At 34.2% G+C, this 27493-nt stretch overlaps 2 protein-coding genes across 4 annotated transcripts in view; both read left to right on the forward strand.

Annotated features, from left to right (window-relative positions):
• The window catches only part of LOC123557187 (putative polypeptide N-acetylgalactosaminyltransferase 10), a 37680-nt gene extending 30015 nt beyond the window's left edge, over positions 1-7665 (forward strand). For both annotated transcript variants that reach the window (XM_053543505.1, XM_053543504.1), the window contains exon 12: positions 33-7665. In XM_053543505.1, the coding sequence (XP_053399480.1) occupies positions 33-197 (165 nt within the window). In that variant the 3' untranslated portion in view covers positions 198-7665. The remainder of the gene's footprint in view (positions 1-32) is intronic.
• A 3338-nt stretch (positions 7666-11003) lies between these two features.
• Positions 11004-27084, forward strand: LOC123557188 (transcription factor AP-4-like). Of its 2 annotated transcripts, none has more exons than XM_045348493.2 (5): positions 11004-11357; positions 13855-14008; positions 20391-20580; positions 20974-21200; positions 22145-27084. In XM_045348493.2, the coding sequence occupies exons 1-5, from the start codon at positions 11068-11070 to the stop codon at positions 22685-22687; spliced, it is 1404 nt and encodes a 467-aa protein (XP_045204428.2). In that variant the 5' UTR covers positions 11004-11067; the 3' UTR covers positions 22688-27084. The 2 variants fall into 2 exon arrangements, with proteins under 2 accessions (XP_045204428.2, XP_045204429.2); XM_045348494.2 differs by lacking the exon at positions 11004-11357 and adding an exon at positions 11603-11705.
• Positions 27085-27493: the final 409 nt, after the last annotated feature.

Raw genomic sequence — 27493 nt, forward strand, 5'->3', positions numbered from 1 at the left:
ACAAGTAATCGGGTTATTTTTTTATTTTTCAGGATGCGCAACAAATATTTCATCCAATCAGCAATCAGTGTTTAGATTGTGATACAGGTAGTCGGGAACTTTTTATGAACCCATGTGATAAATATTCCAACACGCAAAAATGGATTATAGAGCATTTAAACCGGACAGCAGTACGGAAAGATTGGGAAGAACCTTAACCTTTAGCCTGCTAAATTTCTAAAATGGACAGGTCCATTATTCAATTTGGGCAGTAACATTTATTATTCGAAGGGGTGTTTACTGAAAATTTACTGACTGAATAGCGAACAGTGCAGACCATGATCAGACTGCACGGATGTGCAGGCTGATCTTGGTCTGCACTGGTCGCAGAGGCAGAAACACTTGCCGCCAGCAGGCTAAAGGTTAAACTTGCACTTGTGATATAGGAGTTATGTTATATACAAAGGTGTTCCATATATATAGCTATTTATTGTGTTTTATACATAGTCCATTAGAGTGATACATGTATTTGCAGAGTTCAAAGGAAGTGTTCGATGTTACATAGTGACACAAAGGGTGAAAGCAAAAGAAATCTATCTGCTCTTTTGTTTGTTTACACTTAGAACTTTTTTTGCTCGCACCCTTCTTTATATTGTTGAAGATGTTTGAGCAATACTTGAGTTTTAGAATAATTGTATGTGTGTTATTGGTAGGAATATAAACAATTTTTACAAGTTGTACGTAGCTTATATTATAGTATGCAATAGCAGTAGGTACATATGCACTTATTTATACTGTTGTTGTTTTTTTTTCTTAATTGTTTGTTTTGAAACAGAATTTCAAATCGAGGATTAGAAGTTGGATAATTTGTGACTTTTCAGTCCGATTTAAGTTCTCAAAAGTTCACCAAAGTTAATTCCACAGTAATTTCACTAGGCTTTACTCACATCTTTCTAAATATTGAAAATGTTTGATAATCGTGGGTAGTGACTTGGGCAAGAGTTTTTCCCCTTAGATACTTTCCATTTAAAAAAAAGCATGGATAACAGAATTTTGCAAAAGTTTTCGGATCATCTGTTTTTGAAGAAAAATTATTCTCTAGGTTTTTGCTACATAATCTACCTCAACATTCTATTTCATTACAGCAGAACAAAGTATTACTGCAGAATTGTTGTCAGTGATCATGAACTTTTCATGAGTTTTAACCAGATTTTTTCCATGTTTTCTTTGAATTGTGTAAGAGTTTGGTTACTAGTGCTAAGTGATTATTACATTCTTCACGCAGTTGTTGGGTCAGATCATGACTAGGTAGAAATCTTTTGTATTAGAAGATATGATCTTAACCCTTACCCTGCTAAATTTCTAAAATGGACTGGTCCATCATTCAATTTGGACAGTACCATTAACTGTTAGAAGAGGTGCTTACCAAAAAGATACTGACTGAATGGTGAACAGTGCAGACCATGATCAGACTGCATGGAGGTGCAGGCTGATCTTGGTCTGCACTGGTCGCAAAGGCAGAATCACTTGCCGCCAGCAGGCAAGGGTTTTAAGCTAATCTTTTGTCTGAGAAAGTGATATGAATTTAAGCTATGTTTTATGAGGTAATGCAAAATCTTCTGCTCTCAGTTAAATCTTGAAACCTGGTTTGTTGTTGAACACAAACTCTTTACAAAATGGAGTATTTCTTTTTTATTCGTATTAGAAAGAAACCAAAGATAATATATCAAAACTTACAGACAGCGTGTGTATTTACTAGCTTTTATATTAAGATTTTTTTAGAAATCTCGATATAAGTAACTGATTAAGTGTTTATGAAAGTAAATTTCCAGGAAGTAATTAATATTTATTGCACGTCAACCGCCATGACACATTTCTCATTGAATTTTGTGTGATAAGTGTTTCATTTTTTTCATTAATGTTTCATTTTGATATTGTTAAAAATAAGTGAATTCAGTATGCTTGTTTTCTACTTATTTTTTTTCCAACACCTTATGGTGAGACTTGATTTGTTTGATATACATCGAAATCATATATTATTATGATGTACTGGTGTTATTTTCTAACTTCTTTCAATTATGTTGTCTTTATATAGTAAAACTTACGTGGGTTTAATTACCAAAGACTACCAATTAATTATCCACTGAACAAAATTCTGGTGAAAAGTAGATATGAACATCAAGATTTCAAGGTTAAAAATCTTTTGGTCTGAGAACAGTCAATTTCTGACATTTTCAGATATTTAGAAATCATTTATATAGTTGGGGCTAATTTTCGTGAATTTCATGGTTGCGTCAATACATTAAATTTAATCCCCAACAGACCCTAAAAAAATCCCATTTATTCAGTTGAAATCCATGATTTTTCATGAAATTGATGTTTTTGTAGAACAACACAATTTTATAACTAATAAACTGAATCATTTCACAGTAATTAAACATGTCGGTATATTTTTTTTTCAGGGCATGTACCGTACTTTGGAATCTTTTAGAAGTAGTTAAAATAATTTGCATAATTTGTATGCCTTACTCAAAAGTAAAAACTGAATGTACTAGAATTGTGATATATATGCTAAATGGGTGCGTATGAAATGCGCAAAGGGGCTGTAATAAAAAAAAACAACCTTTTTACTAAAGTCCAAAAATGAACGATGCCAATTTCTAAAGTATAGTATTTAGTTACATCATTAACTTTTTATATTATATGAACGGTCATTTTTTAAGCTTAAAGCATTGTCATCTTCACATAGCTGTATATTTTTTCCTATCCCTTCCCCAGGAACAATTTGTACTTATGAATGAAAGAAAAGTGAATCATTGACTGTATGTTTAAAAAGATGAATCTCCTAAAGGTTTTGTTTCTGTGAAAATGTACCCCACATTTCAACATTGTGGAAAAAAATGTTCTGTATATTGTTGAAGCTTCCACTAGAGGTTTATTGTAATTTGTTCAAATAAATATGAAAAAATCTAAGGGATTGATAATTATAAAGATCCTGTTATAAATGTGATCATATTGTACTTGCTGAAATATTTGTTCTTGGGTTGCATTCTTGTATTATTTAAATTAGATTTGATATTTCAAATAGTTTACAGTGAAACACAGATTGCACAACCCATCGATACTTGAACACCCGAGTTCGCTGAAGCAGTTCATGTTGTCACAAGCTGTTTTCCTTATATTCTGTATGTTTAAATCACGCAATGCAAAGGACAACTCGAGCATCTTGCTCAATTCATTGCAACCTCAGGCGATTCAGTATTTTAAGGCACCAGTATTAAACATTCCATTTCAGATTAAATGACCTGTTTTTGAAAATTTTGAAGAATTATTATAGAGGGATATTTTCACTTACAGCGAAACTGAATTTCAAAATGTATTATTTTTACACTTGCATTGAGACTTAGTAACGAAATGTATTTAAATTTTCACTTACGTGTACTGTACCCAATAATGTTTAGTCGAAAATTTTTTTCATGTAGTTACATTAAATGAAAAATGATTTATTTGTATGTTACATTGTAGCTTTCAAAAATACCAGTTGCAAGGACTTCTAGCTTGACTATTTAACCCTTAGCCTGCTGCAGGCGAATTTAACAGCCTTTTCAAACAGCTTGGAACCAGATCAGACGCCGATTAAATCGGCGTCTGATCAGGTTCCAAGCTGTTTGCTACTCTGACAATATTTCTTCCAATTTTGGAGCAAATTGAATGAACTTTACAATTTTAGCAGATGACATTTCCAGCAGACGACAATTTATCTAGCATGCTAAGGGTTAAGGATTAGGTAGTCTAGGCTTTTGCACTCACTTCTTTTATCAGCATCTGCATACTGAGTATGTAGATGCTAACTGATTTGGTTAAGTTTGTGGATATAAGCGTGGTATCTCGGTAACAACAAGTGGGAATGGATTAAAACTTCACATGCTTGTTTATTGTCATGATCTGAGATGCAGTGTACAGGTGTCATAACTTTTTGCTTTGAAAATTGCAGATGTATTCATTTGATAAATATTACTCATTTCAAGTTTTAATACTGAATCGGAGAGCTTGTGACACCTGAAATCTTAGAAGCTTGACTTGCTTTACTGATCTCAAGACTTTCAGGGGCACATGGGCATAATCCTTACTCCTGTTTTTGGTATGTATGGAGAGTCTGTTGTAAGTTTTGTATGAAGGTAATCTTATGGTATTGACGCAACATTCATGTTTTGTTTTCTCCTATTTGTAGTTAAAGTTGGCATTGTGAACAATATTAAATGTAGCCCACCCGCTAGGTCATTAGGGAGGATGCAGATTTACGGATTGCAGGATCCTGAGTTTGATCCCCGGGTAAGGCATATGTTCTCCTAGATGATTTGATAAAAGACAAAACAATAGTGTCTGAAATCATCCGTCCTCCTCCACTAAGTTGGCAGTTTCTTGCGGAGAACATGTTAGTACTGGTACAAATCCAGGAATGCTACTTAAGTTAACTACTTGCCATTACTGAACTGAAATACTGTTGAAAAATGGCGCTATACCAAAAACAGACAAAGTTTGCACTGAGTGCACTTTAGTCATGCTCTGTAGTAGTATATGTAACTGTACTGTGTTATCACCAAACTATTATTTTCTCAAAGTATGTAAAGTGTTATATGTTTTTATTATGATAACCAGAGAATTCACTCACCTCATCTATTTATATTATATTGCACATAATTCATGATAATGTCAGCTAGGTAGATTCAGCCATGTTTTCATACCAGTAATCATGCCTTCACATTTTGTCATACCTGTGATCATTTCTGTCTAAAAATAGGATATGACAATCCATTAATACAAAAGAGCTTGAAGTTGAAGTCATCCAAAACTTGATCTTTTTTTCAGGGGCTTTTGAAAAGGGTTACCTCACTTTCTATTGCCATTAGTGACATGATAGGTGTTGGGGAGCATTCTGTCTGTCTGCCTTACAATAATTGAATAGATTTTGTAACTTGAAATGCAAACAATAAAGTTCACATGTTTTAAGTATTTCAAAAATAATTTTTACATCACGTATTAAATAAAACAAATATATTTGCATGTCCTCCAGAATTTGGTATGTTGACCCTTATCACGCTGGACACGACTGATTCTGCCTTTGCAACCACTGCAGATCGTGATTGGCCTGCACATTTGTGCAGTCTGATCATGATCTACACTGGTTGCAAAGGCAGAATCAAATGTGTCCAGCATGGTCAGGGTTAATCATTTTCCTATTTCCTATATTGATATATGATATTTATAGAAACTGCTGTTGAAGTTGTTATAGGTGTTAAGTGCAAGCACCTATATTCAGTTCACTTGATCATTCCATATAAATACATGTTCATTGAAATCCATATTTCTAGTCTAGTTAGGGGTAAATGATGGAATATATTTTAGATCAAGTGATACAATTTTTACATGTGCAAAATCCTAGTGTTAAGTTTTATTTTGTTGGTGTTAAGTGTAGATTTGATGAACTAATGTTATTTATTACATGACAACCTTATAAATCACCAGTCCATAGTTTGTGCTGTATTGCTGGTCTGTATTCAACACAATGTTTACTGGGCTAAGAAGTCAGAAGTATGAAATAATACTGCGAAAATTAATTTCTGATACCATGTAATAAGACACTTGTTGAATGGCTTGCCACTCGATAGTCAAAACTACTTCCCTTCGGTCCTTTCGAACTTCACATTCACTTTCCTTCGGACATCAACCATTAGTTTTGACTGTGGACTGGCATATCATTGTAATATATTATTCAAAACAAACAATCTTCTGAGGTATGTTCAAAGTTTACTTTTCTAAATTGTGCACCATTATTGACCAGCTGCTAATTCAATTATTTCATATTTTAGAATGTTGACAACATTATCACCCTTAATAAAATCTGGCATTTTTTACTTACGATGGACAACTTAAGTATTAAATAATATTTTCCGCACTTCATATTCCATGAGTTTTATTTATTTTGTATATAGCTCATAGTGACCAAATTCATTCTACTGTAAAGTAGCATAGTTACTACAAATGTCATATGTTGTATATTTTGTCAGATGTGCACATTTACTAGGCAATATACATGTACAAATTGATTTGTGACCAGTTCGGATTGGTCATTTGATGGCTTAAGTTTCTATAATCTATTTTTGACTTTGAAAAATGGTCATAAATTAAATGTCACAGAAAAGTGTATACCTTTCAGTTTCTGGATTGTATCATTCAGAAAAAAATAGCTTTTCTCAGAAATGGCAAAAAGTTCCTTTGTAGTTCCTCATTAGGAATATTTCAGGCTAGATATAAACTATTGTATTTACTTTAGCCAGTATGGTGAACAGGTTGGCATGATCTGGCCCCATGTTCACAAAATATTTTTCGGTCTCAGCTGAGTTTGAGATTGAAATTTTGATAACAAATTTTACTTAAACTTAAGATTAAGTTCCAATTGAGACCAACCATCAGTACTGAATAGTCTTAAAATAATCACTAACTTAACATTTAATTTTAAACATGCAGTTTAAATATAAATGACAAATCAAGTTCCATTTATCAAACTCAGCTGAGACTGAAAATGTTTTGTGAATATATGGCCTGATATTTTTTGCTATTTCTGTTCTAGCATTGGAGGTACAGTTACAGTTATGTTCTTCTCAACTGTGCTATATCTCTAGTAATATAGCAGCAGAAATGTAATATTAAATTTGAACTGTTCTACAACCCACCAAACATTCCATGTAGTATTCACTCAGAATCTTAACTACCTGTCTTGGTGATAAAAGCTATAATTAGATTTTAGCCATCAGATTTTCATTTATTTATATACATGGAATAAAACACAACAGCGTGCACAAATAACCACCAGGTTTTTAAAGTTGTTGACAGATTTTAATATCTTGTTTTAGCTCACTTGAGTCAAAGGCTCAAAGTGAGCTTTTATGTATAGATGGGTACACTGGCTGGTACACTGGCCCTTCAGCAGGCGTTCAAATCAGTCTCTGTAAGCTTAATGAAAAATAGTCCTATTCAACTGCATACTGCATACAAGGGCTGTGAGAGATCTCGAAATAGAAAAGGCAAGTTCTCATGGACCTCTTGATGGATCTATACCAATTTTGGTAATGATTTACAAATGGTATTCACTGGACAAATAAGCTTTTGATTGCATCTTCTCAAATGAACAGATTGATCAAAGTATACCAAACTTGGTATGTAGCACTTTTGCAAGGGACATCTTTAAAATTTGCTCAAATGGTTATGAACTCCTGCCAGCCAAGATAGCCTGAACAAAGATAAAAAAAAGAACAGTTTAAATAAAGTTTATTCACCAGTTTTGAAGTGGATATTCACCAAACTTGATCTGCCGTATTCTTGTATAGAACTCTCAAATTTGTTTAAATGATTCCACTCGACTGTACACAGGATCTAGAAGACCCTTTAAATGGCCCTTTAATTAATGTTTATCAAACATCTGGTCTGTAACATCCTTTGTTCAAATAGTTCTTTTTATAAATAAATTTTCACTGCATCTCAGATATGTTTAATCAAGTCAGCGATTAAAGGCCAACTTGGCCCTATTTTTATATAGCACTGTTATTATTTATGCAATTTTAGATAGATTTTTCTGTGCATAGTTGTTATTTTGGGATAAGAAGGAAAATAAAATATAATTTCTTATTAGCCTTGCTGTATCTTTCTTATATACTAGAACAGCCTATTCTCACAAACAATATTGGGATTTTGTAGTATGTTATTGCCTCGTCCATTATCACAATGTATGATATGATAAATTTTCGAATTAACCTTCATGGGAGGTAAACACGGAATAGAACTAGTGTGATTTCACCATTTATACAGTAATGGCCCTTTGGCCATGCATGGTGACAATATTAACGATAGTATGACCATGAATACAAAGTGTCCCACGTTTCCAAGACCTGCTTTAAGGTTGTTTCGTTTAATCCAAACAAGCGTGACGATGTTCCAGCCTGGTGCGGGTTTTCAGCACACACGCAAACATGGATGCATGCTCGTACGGACACATGTACAAAAACACATACACACGCGCAGACATGGGTAAAGCTATATGGCCCTCATTTTTAATAGATAGGTCATAAAGGTCGTATCTTTGAAGCTTTTCGTGTTTATTGCAATGACATTTTATGACTGATTCGATTTCGGAAATACACTCACCGACTCGCTGGGACATTGGTCAATATTGTAAAGCAGGAAAAGCCCGAGGACGGACGAGCGGTTTATTGATGAACATTCGGATGAGCGGCCCATGAGGACGGGTGATATATCTGAGGACGGATGAGCGGTCCGTTGATGACAGATGAGTGGGAGTAGTCCATTTAGGACGGATGAGTGATCCATTGAGCATGGGCGAGTGTTCCATTATGGAGAGTGAGTTGCCCACTGATGACGGATGGCGGGCTCATTGTGGGCGGATAAGTGATCCAGTGGTTTTCTACGAAGCCAAGAGTCACAACTTCAATTAAAAGCTATTCTGCCTAAAACCTTAGAGGGATAACCATATGACCTTTCTGCAAGAGGAACTGTGGAAGCCAGACCTTAAAACTTGCTTATCTTTAGGCGAATTCTTGGTGTACCGGTGAAATGACATTACTAGCTCTCATTGACCCTCATCATCAATCGGGGCCTCTACGACCGAGTGGTTAAGGTCGCTGATTTAGAATCCATGCACTTGCCCCTCACCGATGTGGGTTCGAGCCTCAACTCAGAGCGTTGAATTTTTCATGACTAATAATTGTGAGGAAGCCATCCAGCTGGCCTACGGAAAGTCGATGGTTCTACCCAGGTGCCCGCCCGTGATGAAATAATGCACGGAGGGGCGCCTGCAGTGTCTTCCTTCACCATCAAAGCTGGAAAGTTGCCATATGACCTAAATTGTGTCGGTGCGACGTTAAACCAAACAAAAATTCATCATCCACCTGTTTTTTTTTTTTTTGTTTTGTTTTAGCTAGTCTGATTTTGGGGGAAAATCTACGAAGTATTGTCACTTGATCGTTGGCGTTGGCGTTGGTTAAATTATTTGCTTAGGTCCACCTTTTTCTCAAAAACTGTAAGAGCTACAGCTTTGAAACTTTGCACTCTTGCTTATCATCATTAGGGGACTATGTAGACCAAGAACCATAACTCTGATGTGCATTTTGCCAGAATCATGACCCTTTTGTACCTCGAACATTTGAGTTTCTTGGTTAACATTTTTGTTTAGGTCACCTTAATTTTCTCAAAAATTATAAGAGCTACAGCTTTAATTGAAACTTTGGACGTTTGTTTATCATCATTAGGGGACTATGTAGGCCAAGAACCATAACTCTTACCTGCATTTTGTCAGAATTATGGCCTGTTTTGTAGTCTGAACTATAACTTGTCCAGCACTTGCAGACGAGCGATGGCACCCGTAGGCGGTGCCTTTGTCTTTATCCCATAGTCTGTCTCGCCAAATGCTTTTCTGTACGAATGTCGTTTCAAGGGAAAGTAGAGCCTTTGGGTATTGTTGATGTTTTTTTTTTAATTCTAAACTTATAATGAACTTTTCAGTGTGGTTCTTTTGCATATCAGGTGTAGGTGCTTATGACGATTAAACGGCGGCACATTTTGTTTAGGCAAAAGTATGGAAAATGTTTGTCTTTATGCGTACAAACCCTCGTTAGTTTCATGATGGAAACTTTTACACACTTTTGAAGATTTAACTTTTTCTTTAAGGAACTTTCTTTGTCGGGTGATAAGGTATATATTATGATCCAGACACGCGTTTTAACCACCCGCCTGTGGTACTGGTGGCTGTCACTCTTGTGCCTCATATTTAAATTTATTTATCTTTGCTTCAGAATTCAGACTTTTGGCCCAGAAATGTTCCCACCTACATGTTACACGGATTCATCCCGTTCTAACAGATTTAACGAAGGGCAATCATCTCCCGGAATCATGCCACCTTACCTTCAGAATGTCCCACTGATAGAAGTTTGAAATCTGAATGAATGTCCTTGGTGCGTTCGTGTTGTGCGCGGTCTCGGTTTATTTTTTAGAATTTCCCTCATTCACCCACACACTCTTTAAGAGCACTGGCTCGAACTCATCAACCCTATAAAGTTTTGTTGTTCAGCGCCTTATCACTGCACCAGCGAGTCCCTGTTTGGTCGAAGAACTGGCCCCGGTTGAGTTATAATTACTGTAGATTTCTACATAACGCATATATATTAGCTTTTTTGCAGGTTCTTTTGTATTACATAATGCAAAGAATTGTATAGCCTTGTCTGAGTATATTTCTAAGAGCAAGGCCAAATTACAGCCATTCCAACCTGTTAATTATCATATCAAAGACGTAAAATGATCTACGTAGACGTCCTTGGTAGCATCAGCTGACATGCACCTTGTTAATTTTTGACGTTTTTTTTCTTTATGCTTTGCTCGTTTACGGCAATAGAAGCTACCTCAAACCTATGTTATGTAAATCAAGTGCAAGCTGGAATTCTCTTTTGTGATAAAAATACTTTTAAACATTCGGGTTCGGTAGAAAAATAACAATGTCTTTCCTTGTACTCCGTACTTTCATACCAATTGACAGCTATTTATAGACACCGCGTATAAGGAGCTGTCGTAGATGGGTCTACATTCCAGACATTCTATCGCACTACGAAGAATAAAACAGACGAAAACTTTAACAGCAAAATTTGAGAAAAAGAAAGATTTTTTGGATTTTTTCTCCATATGGTAATAAATTATGCTATCAACTACAATACATTATTGTCACTGTAATTGCAGACATGTTGTAAATAAAAGTTTATTTATATAAACTTTATTTTATATTACAAATTCTCCCAACGTAGCGTCTGGCAAGCTGCCAAACAGCTGTTGATATGTTTGGCTGATCTTTCCCGCGTCTTGCCAACAGACCACATGACCTCCCTGGGAAAAGTTATAGCATACGCGAAAGGAAATAGTCCTTAAACAAACTTCCAAGTATTTACTCGTTTTCGATACATGTCTTTACGAATACATCCGTAATTCAATAACAATTTTTAATCCTCAATTTAATTAATGATAATTTGAATGATAACAAATTATAAGAAAGAGCGGCAAAATGAGACGGGCACTTGGTTCAGTGGTGAATTAGTGACGAAGGCTTTCCCGCCAATTAATACTCATTCTTGTGTAGGCCACGACAACTTTGTAGTACGCTTGAATTATCATCATAATTTTGTCATTTTTGCAAACTTCTGGATTTTACAAGTGCTTGAATTTGTTACGAACATGTCAGTTTATCATCGTTCTACTGCGAAAAGTCGGATTTTACAGGAATATCGCAACAGAGAGGAAGAAATCGCTGCCGCATTGTCAAGGTGAGTCGTAGTAATTTCTACACACGCCGTCTCGACATAAACATTGTAGTACACATGTATATGTAATTTTGTATTGACGTCTTTTCAATAACAAGAGGTAATTTCAATGGAAAGTTTGTGCAGTAATATAGTTTAATAAATGCTTTATCATACTGTATACGACTCGATTGCATATAAGGTAGATATATAGTGAAAATCTTGTTGCAAATGCCGGCTTGTTTGGGGGCCTTGTCACATGTTTCAGAATGAAAACAAAGGGCAAGTAACTCGCCCCACGCGTCATGCGCCATGCGGTGTAGACTGGGCTTATTTTGAAATATTGTAATTACTGTTTACAAAAAACAGCTGGTAAATATTTTTGTCATAATTTGAAATATGAATTAACGAGAAGCCACATAAATTTTGCGAATCGCTGTATTAATAGCACAACAAATAGATTAAAATAGTGACTTTGGAATTTTGGCACTGGGCCAAAAATGGAGGCTCACTCAAAAAACTGTATATCAAATGTTGTACTTTTGAATAGCTAAATGTTCTTGTCATCCAGCTGCCATAGTTGTTGATGTTATTTAAGGACACTAAATCTTCACTTATTATAGTTCCACTTTATTTCTTTAATATGAATTTTTCCATTTGAAATTGCATTGATAATTAGGATCAGCTGATCAACATCTGACTTTTGAGTGTCCTCAAGATGACCTAGTTGTAGTTATTCATAGATATTACTTGCTACCAAATTAATTATTGTAGTAAAGTACCTTTGTATATATAGTTTGGGTGATTTGTTATCAGTGTTGGGGTTTGCCAAATAAATAAAGCAGGTTGTCCTGCTTGTATTCAAGTTGTTCTGCAGGACAAGCAGCTTATCCTGCTAGGTACAGTTTTACTCAACCAGCAATTTGTTGAGGAAAAATGACTTTCTTAGACATGAAAGTCTGAAAAGCCTTTGAAAATAGTAAAACACTGTAAAATACTGGAATCTGAAGCTGGTCCAGTGTGATGATATTGTGGTTCCTTCTTCAAATTGATAAGATGGTGATTTGAGGGTGTTACACTTTAATTATTTGATATAGAGACAATTGGCTCAAAACAATATTTTTATAGTTGCTGAAATCTACTTAGAATGGTCCAAGCAGTTTTCGGTAAGATTACTTGTTGGAAATTTACAAGTAATTTTCCTTGAATCATATGTCTCAAGATTGGACAAGGAAAATCTAACATCTTGAAGAAATTTACATTACGGTACTAATATGTACAAGTTTGGTTTGGACATATTTTTTTCCTAACGTGTCATGTGATAAATCACCCCAAAAAAGTTCCAACTTTTAAGATTTCTAGAGCTGTAATGATCTGTCACCTATGTATTGATGTTTCTTGTTTTGTATAAAACCCAGCTGGCTATATGAGGTGAGTAACAGGTTATTAGGACAATAAAGTACTCGAGTATGAAGTTTAATATTCAATTGTTCACATTTTTATTTCTTTTCTTTTTTTTGAGATGCTGAATTTTCCTATGTACCATTATGGATAGTTAAAATTACCTTGGGTAGTGGTCTTCATTTTATCCTGTTGTTTACTAGTATAGAGAACTAATATTAAAATACAGTATTTTACTATTAAAATTTTCACCAAGATGTTGATGTAAATACAGTGATTTAGGATCTATAAAACAAAATTTATGGAGTGTATTAGGTCATGTAAGTTTCATTTTCCACACATTTCTTCTTTTTTTCTTGTATTGAGGACATTCTTCCTTTTTAATAGATAATGTATCTTGTGAATTTTTTCTGCAGCAAAATGATGTAAAACGCTACATAAAACAGTATTAACTTGATGACATTTAATGTCAATGGGAATTCAATAACTGTTTGTGAGCCAAGACGTATTGGCAGCGTGCCAAAGCCCACCCCTTCTGTCTGGTGGCTTATATGAATAGATCAATAAAATGCGTATTGATCACTGTGCCATTTTCTTATTTTATGTGCAGACATAGTCTGCTTAGTTTAATTCATATTGTTTAATCCTAAATATTCATCAGCTTGGCCCATTTGCCAAAAAAAGTTAATGAGTATTTTTAGGGCTTAGTAAGTTACTAACTGATCAGTGTCAGTAACACATCAAAGTGTGAAATGGTATTGACCTCTATAGATTGTATCATTCGGTCAACGTTTTTGCTTTTAAATTTTTTTTTTTAATTATTTTTTTTCATTTTTGAAAAATATGAAATACTAAGCCCAATATAATTTCAAAGGTAAATTTAATGTTAATTGAATTAGGAATACAACATTTCAGGGTAAAAAGAAATTAAGGTGGACCTGTCATATTTAAATATGGTATTTTGCATTACATAACAGACCAGGTTTAACCATAGATCTGCAAACAAATTACTGGTTCAAAGTTGGTTGTGCTCTTTATTATGCTGTAAAAGGACATAGTTGCTAGTGTTAATTAAAAGCAGCCTCAGTTTAAAAATAGTGTTTTTTAATTGATCTTGCAGGCAAATGAGCCACAAGGCTGGGCTTGAAAGTGAGAAGAGAATGCGGCGAGAGATTGCCAACAGTAATGAACGACGCAGGATGCAGAGTATCAATGCTGGGTTCCAGCACCTGAGAACACTTCTCCCACACACAGAGGGCGAAAAACTGAGCAAGGTAGGGAATACTTGGTGTATCTAAAAAAAAACTTTGTTTATTCATTGCATGATATCAGTGTGTATGCATATAAAATTATGATAGTTTTTTCATGAAGTATGTGGAAGATAAAGAGGTACTATATTTTCTGTGGCAAGGTTAGGTATGCAAGGTTTTAAAGGGTACTCATGAACAACGGATATATGATATACAACCCTGATTTGTATCAAATTCTGTTCAGGATGTAATTTCAACTGTTGCCATTTGTCATTAAGATGGGATATTTCGAAATATCTTGCAATTTTTCTTTCTGTTTTGTCTTGTTAAATAATTCATTGATGAGTAAGAGTGGAGGCATGGTCATGATTTATGCTGAAAATAAAGTTTTATCTTTTGAGCACATGAAACACCTGGCTTCCCTGTAGATGATAACACTTAGAGGAAATTGTGCCAAAGTTTTACTTTCAGTTATTTGCTAGCTGTTGAATGCATTGTTTTTTGGCATTTGTACTTTCGATGAACTTTGGCACACAGCCAGGATTCCATCATAGAGATATTTGATGGTATCCCAGAGAAATGATAACAGTGTCTAGACAAGGCATTGTCTTTTGGGAAGACTAATAGAAAATGTTAAGACATTTATAATAAAGCCATACTGGGTTTTTGGCCAAGTATTTAGTATATACATTTTGAGACAATATTTATATCTAATTTGTTAAATTGTTCAATTTTTTTTTCTGATAAAGATATAGCAAAATGTCACACACTGGTGGTGGCCAGATGTGTCCCAATACGGAAATGTTAATACAGTTACACATATGTTGTACATGTTATCTTTTATTGCTGCAGCAGTAAATATATTTGTATGTGTGTCAGTAGGAAGATCAATGGAACAACATGTGGTTCAGTTTTAATTGTTATGACAAAAGATTGCGATGAAAATACTTTGCTAGCTGAGGTGTGGCCTTCGTTAAAGTGTTGACCATATTGTCCGAAATTTGCATTTCAACATCTAGACCAGTGTTGGTAGGGCCTGTGAATAGCTGACAGTTTCACTCGGTCTGGCATATTCTTTTGAATTCTAAATTTATCAAACTCAGGCACCCCTTCCCCCCTCTCCCCATCAAAGAGGTGCAGTGAAAGGGGTTGTACTGTGTGACAGGTATGTGAAAAAAAAAGAACATGTAGGTTATACCTGGGCAGTAGAGCAGATCTTGTGAGATCTTTATCATAATTTGAAAGGACACTGTTTTTTAAGTGATCATTTTGACAGCTGGGGAAAAAAAGTTTCTTTGTTGATTGCTCAAGGTTGGTTGCTTGTAGGTGATAAGGATGATGGCTCGTAGTAATTTGTGAATGAAATATTCATGTGAAATGCAGTCAAGGGTGCTTAGCCACAGTGAATGTATTCATTTAACTGTTGTAGATTACTGATTAGGCTGTTGCCTCATTCAGATTGTTTTTTGTAATGAATAGTTATACACCAGAATTGTTTTTATAATGATTGAATGTTTATGTATCAATTGTATAGCTGCAATGTTTTATGGAATTTGCAGTGTCTGGCCCAGTGCAGGTCTGTATTGAAAGCTGACTTTATAATGAAGTTTATATTCATCAGGGGTTTCATAAGTTACGGAAGCAGAAGGGTGAATTTTCAGAAAGTTGCAAACTATAAATGGGCCAGCCTGGGGTGCCGGGGCTTCAGACCACTATAGCCTGTGAATTTTCAGAAAGTTGCAAACTACAAATGGGCCAGCCTGTGGTGCCGGGGCTTCAGACCACTATAGCCTGTGAAAGTCCAAGTCTTCGTTACTAATGAAACCCCAGGGAACTATAAAAAACACTAATATAATTTGCATTTTTGTGAGGATTGACGAGAAATTCAAAGGTATTTAGGTATATTATTTTGTCAAATACATAAACAAAGCATTGCAACCTGTGTGGTTGTTAGTAATGAGAAAACATTTTACCATTTACCAGGAGATGAAAAGTGTATTGTTGGCTTTTATACAAAGTTTTTATTATCGTAAGTTTTTACACACCAGATGCTGAAGTTGTTGATCTTCTAGTAATGTCATTTTTATTTTGGCAAAATGTTAAACAGCATTTAACAACAGGAAACATATTTATAACACCTGTTTTAGTGTTCAGTTGGGCTGAGGTAGACACAACAGGTTTCACCTTAAAGTGACCTCTCTACTGGCCTAGTCTAATTTATGGACATACTTGATGTACTGACTGGTCAGCCAGTAGGGGATATAAAAGGTGATTTATTTGATATTAATACATATTTGCCCTTTAAACCATTTGAACATTGCATATCTGGACCAAGTTTGTATGTTTCAAAGAATGTTTAAATACCTGTAGCTAATTGAGCTTATCTGTGAAGGTAAACAAACTTTAAAAAGAAAATTTGGATGGTCATTTCGTTTTTATTACATTTAAACAAATGGACCCATCAACATTTAGATTTAAATACATAATATTATTATATTGCCCTGCATTTTTAACATTAACCAGTATTTTTAAAGTTCAGCTGATTGTTTTAAGTACACCTACCCAGAAGTGTTAGAGAATTCCAGTTACCAGTATCAAGATGCTAGGCACTCCCCTTTGCATTCTTCATTCGCCTCAGGTGTGAGAAGGCTAAGCCTAAAAAAATTGTTTGTTCAAGGTAACCCATTACCCTGCCAAGTTAAAACCCCACTTACCTAGATTATTTTTTTCCTCCAATTTTTAGCAAATTTTTCAGAAGTGATAGAAGAGGGAGTTTGAAAGGATAATAAATGCAGATAGCCTTTTAACATCCTAACAATTCTAGTTTTTGACCTATGCAATGTCCTATTGGGAAAGTAAAATACCTACAGACAAATTTTGGAGAGGTACCCTAAATAATTTATTTTTTTCAGGCGGTAGCAAGGGTACTTGCATTCACTGGATGTGATGGACCGTTTAAGGTCATTGGGTCTTCTCATGAAAAGCTTTGCAGAGCATTTTGAGAGATTATAATTTATATTGTTATAAAAACAAAATGTAACCAAGTATGAAACAGTTTCAAAGTAGATTTTCTAACTAATAGAAAAGGAAGATAGGTTCTGCGTTTTCTGAATATTGTCAACAGTGGCACTCCTAGACCAGTAATTTCACAGATAGATACACCATTTCATGAGTAACTTGATCAAATGTATGGAAGTTATTGCTTTCTTGTGGATTAATCTATTTTTGCACTATATATGGTTCTCATAGATGCAAAACCTTACCCACCTGAGACAAAAAAATATTGTCTTGAAATTATTTTCATCTGTGTGCGGAGTTTATTAAATTTCAGTGGGGGGAAAAGCAGCGGATTTAATTCCAGTAATACTTTCTATTTAAAGCATTAAATGATATTTACTGTTGTGTATATATTATATCTGGGAATGCACAATTGGGAAACGTGATATGAAATATTGAAGGTTGATAGTTCATGTGTTTTGTGTTGGGATTAACGCCGTTTTTCAGCAGTATTTCAGTCATATAACGGCGGGCAGTTAACCTAACCAGTGTTCCTGGATTCTGTACCAGTACAAACCTGTTCTCCGCAAGTAATTGCCAACTTCCCCACATGAATCAGAGGTGGAGGATGAATGATTTCAGACACAGTGTCGTTTAACTGCCTGCCACTCTTGGCAAAACCTATTTCATGGCAGAAGAGGGGCTACTAAAACAAATTTATGGAATATTGAACTGGACTTTAATTCTGCCCAATATAAAAATGTTTTTCTAATAAAAAAATGTCTTGCCATTTTTTTCCCACGTCTTAGTTCAGACAGTCAGGTTCCCACAGTACAGAAATGTAAATATTTTTCCTGCATGGAGAGTGCAAGGTCATGACCTGATGAGCATGCCACAGTGTCTACACTGTGTGATTTATCCCATGATGATGAAATCTATGAACTTAACACAAGCTTACGTTATAATCTCTTCTTTTTTTGTCTGTATACTTTAGTAATACCGGTAATTTGTTGGTATACTTTAGTAATAATTTGTCGCGAGGTCATAATCTCATTGTGTAACTGTAGTTTATCACAGTAACCAGTGGCATGTTATAGAGATAATATTGATATTTTCTGTGTTATTTGACCGCCAGCCAAGAGTCTGACCTACTGACCACACCATATAGATTGTTGTGACACTGGACTGTACTGATGTGACCTTTCACACATTTGAGTCTGTTTTTCAGAGTTGTCTGCCCATATTGTTTTTGAAATTTATGTTTGCCATTAATAAGGAGTTGGATCTGTTGACATTGGATGCAGTTGTCCTTTTCTTTAATGTTTGTAGAGAATTTTTCAACGTCTATATGAAATAAATATTATAATTTTAAAATAGTTACGGCTTGGTAGATAATATTGCTTTGTTTATTTTTTTTGTATAAAACATCAAGTTGTATGAAAACACTGTTAAAGTATTAAAGTTCTCAGTGATATTGCTAGAAAATCATGGAAAGAAGGCTGAATTCGTAGAGTGACTAATTTTCATAGAGCATCCTTTGGGGACAAACACAAACAGTTGTGATTGACATGTCAGAATAATAGGAGCATGTAATTGATTTTCTGTCCGAATTCTTGTCTTGTTAATATGTCAGTAACATTTTCACTTCTGATTGTTTAATGACAAAAGTGCTCTCTACTCGATTAGCGGAAATCACTTAGTGGAAACTTGAATCTTATTGTTACACTGTCCATGTAATGTTTTTCAATTATTAGAGGAACATGTAACCTTTCACGCTACATTAATGTGAAGTGAAACGTGTGACATGGAATACAAAAGACTCACAATTAGGACTAGTTATTAGCTGATCAATATTAATCTACGCAGCACGCGTGGTGCCATGATATTTCTTTCGCTTGTATAAAGATATACAACAACAAATGTAGTTTACTTAGATTGATTGAGATTTATTGATATTAAAGGTAGTAATTAAAAGTATAACGTTTTTCCCGACAGGACGAATAGCCAGTAAAATCTACTTGCCCTGTCCGTAGTAAACTGTCATGCGCCCTAGTAAAATTACAATGGTCTTAAACAATAACAGTCTTTTATTCATGCGAGTACTTTTCCCATACACCATGTTTCCTTTTTGTTCATATTCATCGTGTTCCATAGTTTAAACCTTCTTTTCTAGCATCAAGTTTTTTCCCAGGTTTTCATCCACCCTTGGTCTTTTTTCAAAATTAACTATACTGTTTACAGGGAGGTTCAGTCATTTTATCCGGATGTAAACTTTCAAATCCGAGTTTGTGAGTGGATTTTAAAACCAATACTGGTATATGACAGTCTGGAAAATATTCAGAATTTTGAAAGGCATATAAATAGTTCACTATTTTGTTGGTACGTGTATGGCTAATTGTAAAGCGTCATTAGTTTAGGTAATACGCAGAAAAACAATCAAGGACATTCTCCTTTGATATGTTTATAAATAGAGCAATGTTTGTAAACAATGTCATGAGCTGGACCAATTGAGCGCATGATTAATTAACCGCCTAGTATTATGTTATAAATATTTAATGAATGTGGACAAGCTAAACAATTCATCTATCAATTATTCAGAGTTCTGCAATTAGGCCACAGGTAGCTCCGAACAGCATGCAATATTACCGAAAGAAAAAACTTTGTTTATGTAATATGTTTTCCTAAAATGGAACACTTAGCTTAAAGGAAACATTTTTAGTAAGAAATACAGGAATTTAACAAAGAAATTACTGAAAGGGTAACAGAAATTTTTTTTTAAAGAAATAAGTATGGTTGCCATACTTAATAGAATATACATGTAGGTCTGTCAAAATAGAAACGATATTGATGTATCAACGATATTTTTTTGTCGATCGATTATCGAGAGAAAAAACTATCCAGATAAACGCTCAGACCCTCAAAAACAATTAAGCTTACAAAGTTGTAAATTTAGATAAATGCAAACGAGAAGTGAAGGCAAAATAAAAATGAAAGATTTTATTAATTTTTATTTGTTTCTTTTATTTTCATAAATACAAATGCAACACAATCAAACAGAATATGAAAAGTAGGCAATAAAACTAAAAATAGCATTTACAAGAAGGTATGTAGTATGCATATGAACAAATAGGTTGTTAATCTAACTTAATAATCGATATATCGATGTATCATCGATATTTGTCTTCTGATATATCGGTATCGTCGATATGCCTAAGACCCAATCAATGACAGCCCTAATAGAATAATTACACGCTTGAAAGCAACTTCTGAAAAAAATAACCATTGGAATGGATTGGCAATCAAAGATGTCCACATTGGGGACTGTGATCATGTATAGACATAAATTTTTGTCTGTGTTTTCCTGTTCTGCAGTTAATTAAGGTTAAATATGACACTTTTCTATTTTCAGGCCGCTATTCTGCAACAGACGACAGACTTCATTAGGAACATGCAACAGGAAAAAGCAAAGATTCATGCCCAGAATGCATACTATAAACGTTTACTGAGTGAAGTAAGTCGACGGTGTAACATTGATCTTGAAATGGATATATCACTGTGTGGAGGGTCGCCTCCGTTAAAACGGAAAAAGCGAGATACAGGTACGCAACCATTTTTAGGGCTGATATCCTCAAACTTTTATTACACGTTAATTGACTGAAAGAATCTATTGGTAAAAGGAAAAAAGTTTGTTTTCAGTCTTCAGTTTTTTTTATTACAATTTTCCATTATTTTAATAGCTTTGCATAATTAAACTTAATGCTGTATGGTCATTATATGATCCAATGTACTGCTTTTCCTTCAGAATTTTCTAAGTTCTGGAACACTACGCGTAATGGAGAAAGAAGTCTTAAGTGCATCAAGATAAAGACTTAGTCCAGCTTTAATTTACAACTGGTAGAACTTTTGTTAGATTAAAAGCTTCAGCTCATAAAGTTATGTTGAAATGCTGACTTGGTGAATATAATGAACATTTTCATTTTTGACGCATGTAGAATCATCGGATGAGGGTATTACTGCAGACTTCGAAGAATGTAAATACGAAGACATCCGGCGGGAGGTGATGGAACTTCGTCAGAAGCTTGAGCAAGAACGACAACTACGCATGGTACTGGAGTTGAGGGCACACACCCTAGAGTCTCACCATTATGCCGAGAAAGTGCACCTGGCTAACCACTCTGAGCAGCACGTACAAATGCCATCTGGTCCTAAAATGGACAAGGTAGTGAAAAAGTTTAACATTTATTTGTTGTACCAATGGACTTTTTGTTTCAGGTCGCTGGAAGCTATATTCATATAAAAGCATTGAAATTAAATGGTGAATTAATGACGGATTTGTAAAAAAAAAAATAGTAAATGGAGAAATTTAAGTTTTTGCGGCATGTGTTCTTTCTTAATTTTTTAAGTGCTCTTTTGTACCTGGAAGGCTGCAGTGATACAATAGCCTTGAAATGAAGAGCCACTTGGTTAAGCTAATGAACAGTGATAATGAGTCCTTGCCAAAATTTGTACTGCATAATTACAAAACACATAAACATTAATAAACTAGGAGCCAATTCCTAGTAAATATCACTGACATACATCAAGTTTAACAAGTTGACACTGTCTGGGCTTTGATACTGATTAAACAGATCTGGCAGAGATCCATTAGTGTATTGATATGCTCAACTGTCATGGCATGCATCCAAGTTTGATAGCTGTAAAGCCTAATATATCACAATCTGTTTTGAAATTTAAGTAGGTTTTTTAGTGAATGAAGTCCTCGCTAGTATTTCTTTTGAATGTTAATAGTAAGGAATGTACGAAGGCAGATTTTGTGTCATGATAACCACCGTAGCGTGAAATGGGCTCACATTGCGAAATAAAGTAGTCTGAACAAAAGTACATCAGGTCAAACTTAAATGATTCAGCTCTGTCATGCGTATATGTCATTCTCGTTTTCTGCTGTTATTTTATGATACACATCTCAATTATGACTTACGTACATAAATAATACTACAGGATGAGGAAATGTGTCATTAAAATATTCACTTCCATTTTAATATATGATTGTTTCATGCATATCTAGATAAAATGAAGATTTTTAGATACATGTATATTAACTTGATGAGGTTCTGAATGATATTTCATTGCATGTATATATGATTTTGATTTTTCTATTTTAAGCATGTACCAGTAACCGAAGAACCAAGACGAGAAGAAAAACTAGATTCTGTACTAATGTGTGCAAACCACGAGAAAGACCACCCTTCATTATCACCTACCAGGCCAGAGCCAGTGGACACACCTAGCTCTATGTCACGCAGGAATCTTGAAACCATTGTTGAGGCCATACGCCATCTGGAAGGGGAGAGTATTAAAAATGAACAACAGTATTCCGCCCCAAATTCATTGCACCCAGAAGCATTGCATCCAAAAATGTATATTGAACGCAGCGAGGAAAGTGAAAATTCTTGTGACCCAGACGATTTAAGGTCGGAAAGTTCGGGACGTGACTCTCCATCAGTTCATCATCATCACAATTACGTCAGACTACAAAGTGCACAAAATTTACAACATGTCTCATCGACAAAACTTACAGCATCAAGTGTGGTGATGACAAGTTCTAATTATTCAGACAAATATCCTGCCGTGACAAATGTTCTACAAGGAAATTCAGCACAACTACAAATGTACTACAGACCTGGAGTTATTGTCCAAAAATCTTAACGAAAATATCATATTCGAAAGTATTGTAAATCATTCATAAAACTATTTATTTCTCATAGTATTTCATTCATTACAAATTGTTCGTTAATTTTGTTTTCATGTGTACATATAATTATGTTATATCATACGTTTGAATTTGTTAAGAAAGGAAGAAGTATTTTAGTCAACATGGAAACAGATATACAAAAGGAAGTTTTTTTTATATTAAGATTTTTTTATTTTATCTTTATACATTGGAAAGATTTCAGGTCTTGCAATTATTTTTGGCCTAAGCTAGATACTATAATCTGACAAAAATGTATTTGGAAAATGTTCAAAATTATTGTCAAGTCTAAAATTATTTGAGCCGCGCCATGAGAAAACAAACATAGTGGCTTTGCGACCAGCATGGATCCAGACCAGCCTGCGCATCAGCGCAGTCTGGTCAGGATCCATGCTGTTCGCTTTCAAAACCTATTGCAATTAGAGAAACCGTTAGTGAACAGCATGGATCCTGACCAGACTGCGCAGATGCACAGGCTGGTCTGGATCCATGCTGGTCGCAAAGCCACTGTTGGTTTTCTCATGGCGCGGCTCATTTTTCATTATCATTAACATGTATTATCTGTCGTCACTGCCAAATTCCAAATATTACAATTAGTAGTGCTTTATTGTGAATGTCTGTACATACAGGTCTCATTTATACTGTATATTTCCTTATTAATGCCATCTCCAATGGGGTGTTATAATATTAAGGGGCTGGGGCATTTAATGAGGCCCTAATATCAACATTTTTAGTGAATATAAACTGTAAACACAACTTTTACTGTGGTAGCGCTTTTGCCAACTTATGAACTAATTTAAAAAAAAAAAAAAAAAATATTTTCCTTAAAAAAATTATTTTTTTTTTTTTTTTTGGAAAATATTGCCAGAATTGGGGTGGGGTGTTAGTTGAGGGAATATACAGTATATGCATTAGAAATATTTGTTGAAAAACTGTTTCTTGCATAAAAGTATTAGAGATGTTTAAATCAAATTATGACATGTATGTATTGAAAGACTGTTTATGTCCTGTCTATAATAGATTGTAAATGTCCAATTTGTTAATAACATTGTTAAAAAAAGCTCAATAATTGTTTATGTGTGAATTCTTGTAAATTAGTATAACAAATGTGAACTTGATGTATGGTGCAAAAAGAAGTAGGTTTATCTGTGTTTTCTGAGGTTGTTTTTTTTGGGGGGTTGGGGGGGGGGGGTTGAAGAAGTTGAGATTATTGATGAAATATCTTAAAAAGGAGAACATAAAATTATATGACATGTCAAGTATTCCGATTGGCAATATTTGGCAAAGAAAATGCCAATCTTGTCAGCCGCTTTGCTTATATCTTTCCAGCAAGCAATAGAGGTCATTTGTGGTGTGGTTTCAGTAAATGTCACATAAGTGCATACCAGATGCTCCTAGGCCTCTCTAACCATTAAGAAGTGGCACATGGTTCTCAAAGTACTTTCCGTACTTTTCCTAGTTCTAATTAGATAAGTCTGTGAAAATCTAATGAAAAACAGCTTCGATTTTAAGTCTATGTAAATTAGCAAAACAATTTCTAGAAGGGATATACTAGTATTTTACATTTAATACAATTTCAGGAAGTAATAATGTAGGTTGAACATGCGTAATTCATTTAATAAGGTAGTATTATGCAGTTCTTATTGGTTTAAACTAGACAGATGTCAGACTTAAATATAGAGGAACTACTTGAAAAAGTACGATACTATGAGTTTTTTGGTGCTATTTATTTACGAAAAAGTAAAGTACTAGGTCATTCAAATTTAGGCATTATAAAACATTATCTTAAGAAAAAAAAATATTTTTTTTTAATCTTAAATAAGGGATGACTTTAAAAATTGATACACCGTAAATGCCCTTTTAGAATAATTGATGTATGCGGACATGTAGTTATTGTAAAAATATGTATCTTTTTCAATAGGATGCTTCTGCCATGGCTTCAGTGAAAAAGTTGAGTTTAGCAGGATTGACCCAGTTTTTGTAATCAGTTTCAAGAAAGATCTTTGGGTATATGGGAAAAAAAAGAGTAAATTTTTTTCATTTGTCTGCTAAATTTAGACAAGAGTGTAAGAAGTGTTAATATTCTTAGATCTGACATTTTGTAGTGTTGATAATAGAAGAACATGGCAAGCATCCAAGTCAATGCCAAGCAATGCAAGGTAGAGTGAGACACTGTGACATTTCAGCAGTTGTTCCACTTCTACCAGCTGTAAATAGACTGTACTTATATTGAGTGAACACCTGCTTTTTTTCCAAGTGAACAAGTGTAGTATGGTGTATGACCTCCAAATTCTTTTTTTCCTGTGACATTTGGTTATTTATGTTTAAAAAAATGTGTGAGGGTAGGGTAAGGTAGGAAACTTGCTTATAAGAAATTCCTGCTTATTAGTCTGGTATTATGGCAAAGGATATTTTCTATCAGCATTTTTGGTTCAATTCAAGTTTTAACAGTTTGATATTTGAATTTTTTGCAAATTTGTTCAATTTCTGAGAATTTTTTGAACTGACGAAATTATAAATGGCATTTATTACAATAATATTTAAAATTCAATGCAGCTAATTTTTGTTTTGAGAAAAAGTATTTTCACTTTTTTTTTTTTTTTTTTTTTTTAAACTCGTTTTTAAAGAATATGTATTCAGATTGTATGTTGAGTTGAAGATGAGTTGTTTTGTTTTGAATTTGTTAAAGAAAAAGTGTTGTCGAACTGTATTATTGTTAATAAGTCATTATCATAATTATCATCATCATCATCACCATCATGCCATTTACATTATGTGATAAGGTCCCCTTCCTTGAATATTTTCTAGGCTTGTCATTTTTGAAATGACACAATTAATTTGTTTATACAAGATGGAAATTTAAGAACAAACTAAATAAGGACTTATTAAAAAGAAATTCAGCAAAATGATTATCTATTTGTACATATCTTTCATATAGGCATGTGATTTCCATATAATTTAGGGATGGTTGAATCAAATGTATGTTTGCTGCTTGGGGGTGGAATGCCCAATTTGTAAGCATTGCCTGAAACACAGTTAATGTGATAATCTGGCATATGATTTTACAGGACTAGAATCTTTTTCCAGAAGTAAATTTTTACACATTATCTCAAGTATCGCTGACTTAAACTGACTAAGAGATGATTTTTCATTTTAAAAAAAATTCCCTTCTCAAGAAATGAGGTTAAATTCATTAATTGTTAAAAACATTTTTATCATTTTACATGTTTGTTGTGTCAGGTGAGGAACACATGATCATGTTGTTGACTGTCACGTGGTCACTGTTTTGTGTATGACCATACCATATATACATTGTTTATCAGCCATTGTGTACATAACAAATCTCATATTAATCACAACTTATTTATATTTGACTTGTTGAAGTTTATTGCGTTATTTCGTAAACTTGTCATGTAACATGTGCAAGACGCTCCCCACTTTTTTTCTCTTCAAATGTTTGCAGAAAATTGACAATACTAGAATTTTGTTCCGGAGTTGTTGATTTTGATGCAGCATGTTATTTATATATATCTATATATAAAGCTATATAATAGTTAGAGACTTGAGGCCCACAGAATCCAATATTCAGAGTGTATTTCTTGGGTCGTCAGTTGCATTTTTTTTTCTCTCTCGCCGTCAGCGTCATGTGCACCTTATCTAAGCTTTACATGTTGAACACCAGTTGTTGAAGAAATTCCACCAAAATTCCTCTTGGAAGATTCTAAATCACAATTTTGAAGAAAAGAAACGATATGATTTTTTGTACATGCACATGGGGGTATTTCAAGGATACTGTTATTTAAATGGCGAATGCTTTTTATTTTCATCAATGGCTGGTGTGTATTGACCGAACTGGTTGTCTAATCTAGTGCTATTTGACATAGGTAAAACTATACGAGGTCCTAAATTGACACTGTTAAAAAATCTGTACTTGAAAAGGCAAATTTCAACCATCTAAATGACACTTTTCAAAAATGTTTCTACATTTGAAATGTAATCTGCACTGAAAAAGCAGATTTCAACCGTTTAAATGAAACTTTTCAAAAAATGTTCTATCTTCATTTGGAATGCCTTTGATCATAATGATCATATATCTTCAGTTGAAATTTACACCCTTTTTAATAAGATCAGTGAAATATTTGCTAGGTGTAAACTTTGAAAAAAAAACTTAAAAAGATGTTTGTTGTGACAGAGCGCTCTTTATCAATATTTGAACAGTTCATTCATGTAAAGGCACGCTCATCCTTGCTGGTTTTATGGGCAATGTGATAGTTTTATCTATGATCAAACTTCCTTATGTATGCTTATGTAAAAGTATGCATTGGTGAATAAATAAACGTTGTGAAAAGTACGACATTGACTCTGAAGTTTTCAATGGATGGAAAACCCCATATTGAAGTAAAAGCCTTGGAAGTGCTATCGATCCCACGGCGTTAATGACAGCGAAATGTCAGCTAATGTAATAATGCCAAATTGAGCTTGTTTAAACTGGGGAGAGTAATATCGAGGTAATAAAGTTAACGGATAGAGGGAGTGTCGCTGAAAGCTTAAAATAGAATAAATTTATTGGTAGTTGAACTACTTGTTGGTTTCATATCGCATCCAATGGCCGAGAGGTATTTATTCAGGTCCAAACCCTTAGATAAGGTGCGACTGGCTCGGTGTCGCGTCATGGTTTGCTTGAAAAGGGTAAACTGAAAAAATACAAGTCTAGAAAATTGATAAAAAAATGCTAACTGGCAATGACCGAAGCTGTTGTGAAA

Source organism: Mercenaria mercenaria, chromosome 5 (genome assembly GCF_021730395.1).
Source record: "Mercenaria mercenaria strain notata chromosome 5, MADL_Memer_1, whole genome shotgun sequence".
NCBI classification, from domain to species: Eukaryota; Metazoa; Mollusca; class Bivalvia; order Venerida; family Veneridae; genus Mercenaria; species Mercenaria mercenaria.